Source organism: Anser anser (assembly GCF_964211835.1).
Source record: "Anser anser genome assembly, contig: HAP1_SCAFFOLD_60, whole genome shotgun sequence".
NCBI classification, from domain to species: Eukaryota; Metazoa; Chordata; class Aves; order Anseriformes; family Anatidae; genus Anser; species Anser anser.
Window position 1 is genome coordinate 174,621 of NW_028153867.1, and position 4,533 is coordinate 179,153.

At 39.1% G+C, this 4,533-nt stretch overlaps 1 protein-coding gene across 1 annotated transcript; it reads right to left on the reverse strand.

The window, feature by feature from the left end:
- Positions 1–733: 733 nt before the first annotated feature.
- LOC310891272 (uncharacterized protein) lies at positions 734–3,996 on the reverse strand. The gene is made up of 4 exons (XM_083853536.1): positions 3,650–3,996; positions 2,475–2,670; positions 1,903–1,948; positions 734–1,084 (listed from the first exon to the last, which is right to left on the reverse strand). Exons 1-4 carry the CDS (start codon positions 3,859–3,861, stop codon positions 948–950), a joined length of 591 nt encoding a protein of 196 aa, XP_083709662.1. The 5' UTR covers positions 3,862–3,996; the 3' UTR covers positions 734–947.
- Between the last annotated feature and the right edge of the window lie 537 nt (positions 3,997–4,533).

The following is a 4,533-nucleotide window of genomic DNA, read 5'->3' on the forward strand; positions in this document are numbered from 1 at the left end:
ACTTCATTACCACGAATGAAGGAAGACCAGAGCAATCAGAGAGGGTAGCAGAGGGTATAACTTAAGGAGCTGTTACTAGGATTTTTTTGTTGTTCCTGGTGGACTATTTTTCTCCTTGCCAGCAAGGAGGGAAAACCAGCAAGTTGTTTTCTCCAAGATTTTTTTTTTTTTAGGTTTAAGAACACGGATTATGTTGTAGCAATTTCTTCGCTGTAAAACGTCAGCTGAGAAGTCTAACAGTAAGAAGGGCAAGGGAAAACTGAATGCTGATGCAGAGAGTGCCAGCAGACATCATCCTCATTCCATGGGATGTTTGTAGCTATGGCAGTTGAAGTCTACACTTCCATATGCTTAACATACCCTATTTATAAGCCAATTTTAGCTGACCTAGCATGTATCAGTAGTACAGTTAGAGCCAGCAGCCTGCAGGAAAAAGTGGGCACAGGTGTTTCCATAGCAAGGCCTGTGAGTGTCTCCCATACATACTTCCAGTCTAAGCAAGCACATGAAAGGCTTGGCTTGTCGCTTACCTAAGGAACCAGGAAAACAAGGGGAAGCTAGATTTTGCTTGTGTCCTAATGCCCATATAAAAATAAAGACAGATGAAATACCCTTACTACCTTGTTAAATTCCATAAGCCGGAAGAGAACGTGCTGCACACAGGTACAAGTAAAATCTCTTGCTGGCAGGTTTGCAGAAACAAATTTTTTATTTACACAGGCAAGTCTATCTTTAGACCCCATTTACCTCTTTACATTTCTCGAATATTTACATGACTTCATGATGCTCCAAGAAGGGAGTGATGAACAAAAAGATTACAGAAACTGTCAAAAGCATAGCAAAAAAAACCCAACCTATCATTGTGCTTTAAAACTTATGAGCTAGAATAATGTAGAAGAAATGTAGTTTTAGCACTTTGGTCCTAACGGTCATGCTCTAGAAGACACTTAAATAGCAGAGGGGATTTCAGAAGTGACCGTATCCAGAGGTTGCCAGTGACAATTCATGAGTGAATCGTAGAGTTCTTCGCTTGTCTCCGTGAATTGTCTGTTCATTTCATCAACATCCAAGTAGAGCTGTGGATCTGAAAATAAAAGCCTGGTAAGTCCAAGTATCAAATCTGAGGCATGCACGCAAAAAAACTTCATGTGAAATGGCTAATAAAATGTATTTTAAGCTAAGTGTAATAAGCTATTAGATCTACTAATTTTAGTGAGGTATTTAGTCCTCTAAAATTTTGAGCCTCACAACTCCAACTTTTGGGAATTTGTATATTAGAAGGCTGGGACTAGAACTGTCTTTCAAGATAAAGACAAAGACAATGTTTAAGATAGTAAAGATAACGTTTAAGGATAATCAGCCATGAAACCCTCCCAAGAGTCATTTAATTCACTTCTACGGCAATACACGTTACATAGGATAGTTTCTAAACACTAACACAAAATGCCTCCACGTGAGGTACTTTGCAAACCTTCCAGGACACAAATATGTTTTGTACCGTATTTGTAAGTGCAAGCTGAATCCTCCTTTTGGAATCTGCAACATAAGCTTTTACCTCAGGGTGGAGAACAAAGCTTTTGCATATTACTGAGTTTCTAATATAAAATCTGTTTAGCGGAACCAATACAAAGAACAAAATTCTGTCTTAGACCATTTTCAAATGGGAATGAAGGCACAGGTACAAGAAACCTGCTGCGAAGCATTGACAGTGTCCCGTTTTACTTGATGCGGTCAGTGTACGCTGTATCAGCTTTAAAACCCCAGCTGATTGCAGATCAACCCCACAGAGGTTTGACCTCAGCTGAACTTTCAAGATGTTCTTCATCCAGTAGAGGTTGGCTTGTATTGTTAAAAGGCACAAGGATGGCTAAACTCAAGTGACAATGATAGAACCCTTATTACCGTCAGTAATTAGGTCATCACCGATTGCAGTCATAACTGAAGATTCCTGAAAGACAGAAAAGGCTAAGTTTAATCATAACTCATTTCAGAAAGCATCACAGATTCAAAGTGCTGCAGTCTCAACCCATTCCTTCTTCCTACAACTACAAGGATAGATGGCATTTTATCTACTTATTTTTAGAAGAAAGCCAATATTACAGTACAGGTTGGAAGGGACCTCCGGAGGTCACAACTAATACATTGACCACGATAAGACCACTTACAACAACTGTTTAATTTGCTTTAAGCAAAGCAAATCAGAAGAACAGGAACAGAAGAAGCGTACGCAATTATGCTGTCAAAACCATTCTTTGGTATGCGTGAACAAATAATGGTGTATAAATCACTAATTCTATGGATTTACTATTTAAGCACTTAAATACAAACACCTCTGAATGGAATCTGCTCTTTTAACTTCACACTAAGCAGAAAGCATGTTTTCAACTTCGGATTCTTTTTGCTGATTCACACAAATCTGTACAACATATTATCTGTGAAATATTTTCTTTACAGCAAGCGTGCAGTATCTTTACCTCAAAAACAGCTGGAGCCATTAAAGAATCTCCTAAAGAGCAGTCTCCAACAGCTTGCATGCTGTCATAGGGAGCATAGGAGCTGTAGTTGTAGTCAGCGTAAGCATCGTAACTCCGCTGCGAGTAGTAGTTCTGGTAATCTTGGCAATAAGCATTATAGTTGTATGACTGGTACCGCTGCAATTCTGCTTTCAGTCTGAAACATGAGAAGTTGCATACAGTCAGAGAACAAGAGACTGTAAACCCAGTTCTGAACTTAAACAATTTGTCAGCTTACATACTTCAAAACTTAAAAGGAAGCTTTCCTAAACAGTCACCTAAGTGACAGCTTAAGTCACAGCTCAAAACCTCATTTCTATAGAAGCAAGCATCCTCACCTTTGCCAATACCAGAAGGAATTGTTCTCATGGATTAACTCCAGAGCCTTGACATGGTTACCTGTACACATCAAGTATTTTTAGCGTTGGCATAAGCAAGCTGCTGCTAAGTTTCTGTGCTTTGCTAAAGACTGATTTAAGACCAGAGACATTTATCAAGCACAGCTGCTTTAAAGATGCAGTCTTAACCCTTCTATCTTTTGTTTGGTTAATTACTAGATCTTATTTCCAGAAAGAAGTGAATGGAGTCAGATTATCCATTTCCATTGGTTCTTAAGAAGAAAGGGCCTGCTGATTAGATTTCACTACTTTCCCTTTCAAGATTTTCTCAGGGGCAGCTTCAGACTAATGACAAGAACCAAGACAAGTGCTATCTGTACTAAAACTGAGGTACACTGCATAAAGAACATTCAGATAACCCAGCTGCATATTCAAAAAAATCCGCTGTTTAGACTTGTCTTCACTGATTCTGTACAGGCAGACCTCCTGTGTTTGCAGTGTCCAGTTTCTCTGACTTGAATTGGGGATGCAGAGAAGTGAGTTCTATGCTTTTGGGGAAGAATACAAGCTGAAGGCATTCTGAAATAGCTTCCAAACTAAGCAAACATGAGGGACAAACTAATCCAATGGCTGGGTATTTCAATGCTAAGAGAGCACGGTACTCAGCCATTCAGAAATGTATTACTGATGTGTATTTTAATACCTACATTTGTTTCAATACTGCAAAGCTACACAAGTTCTAATAAAGAGGTAATCCATTGTCTTGTTACTGTAGTAAACAAACAGAAGATACATCACCTTAGGTCTTCTGCTTCCAACTGCACTCTTCCTACATACAGTTGTGTAGGGAAGGAAAATCTGAAAATACTGTTGACGTTCTTCTGGATAGCCGAAGCAAGAAAACATGTTTGTGGCTTATTCTTGTTTTCAAAATAAAACAATATTAATTTAATCAAAAAATTTTGGCAAAGAAGTTTGGACAGTGCTCTCTTGGAGAAGAGCATTTCCATTCTAAAGCAGAAGGAGGCAACATTTGCAGAATTATGCTAGGTAAACAGAAACAGAAGTGTCATTTTTTACTATTTAACAGAACGCACAAGCTAACCTCATGAACATACTGAAATTGTTTATATGAAGTCCTGTTTTGTCAGTATCCTGGATCAAAGTTCATCAAATTTGGTATCAATTCTTTAACCGTTCAGAGACCTGAATTGCCTTAAATAAGTGATAGAACTGAGCCGGTAGAGTAAGAAACCCTCTCAGGAAGTGCTAAGCTTTAAACTCCCCATTGCCCTAAGCTCATGAAAAGCAAAGAATAGCATTCTAAACCTGTTCTAGTAATAACGCCTTTGGCTTTCTCCCTGCGTTCCCATTTTTCCCCCCCACTTCTTTCCTGTCAACCCACTGTAAAACTAGTTATGTGCTTCTCTCAAACTAGAGGGAAAGCTCTAAGAACAAGAACTCCCTAGCATATAAAACCACTTCTTGTCCCTTCTACCTTATGCAGGCCCAAACCTGAAAATATTTTCCAATGCATTCAGCTTTGCTACTGTTGAGAAACAAGGCTGGTTACAATGGCAGCTAAGCCCAAGTTGCGCTGTCTGGCTAGACTTAACAGTTGGATTCCCCCAGCCATCCTGAAGCAGGTTGATGAATCCAGGGAGTCAAAACATAGGACTTCT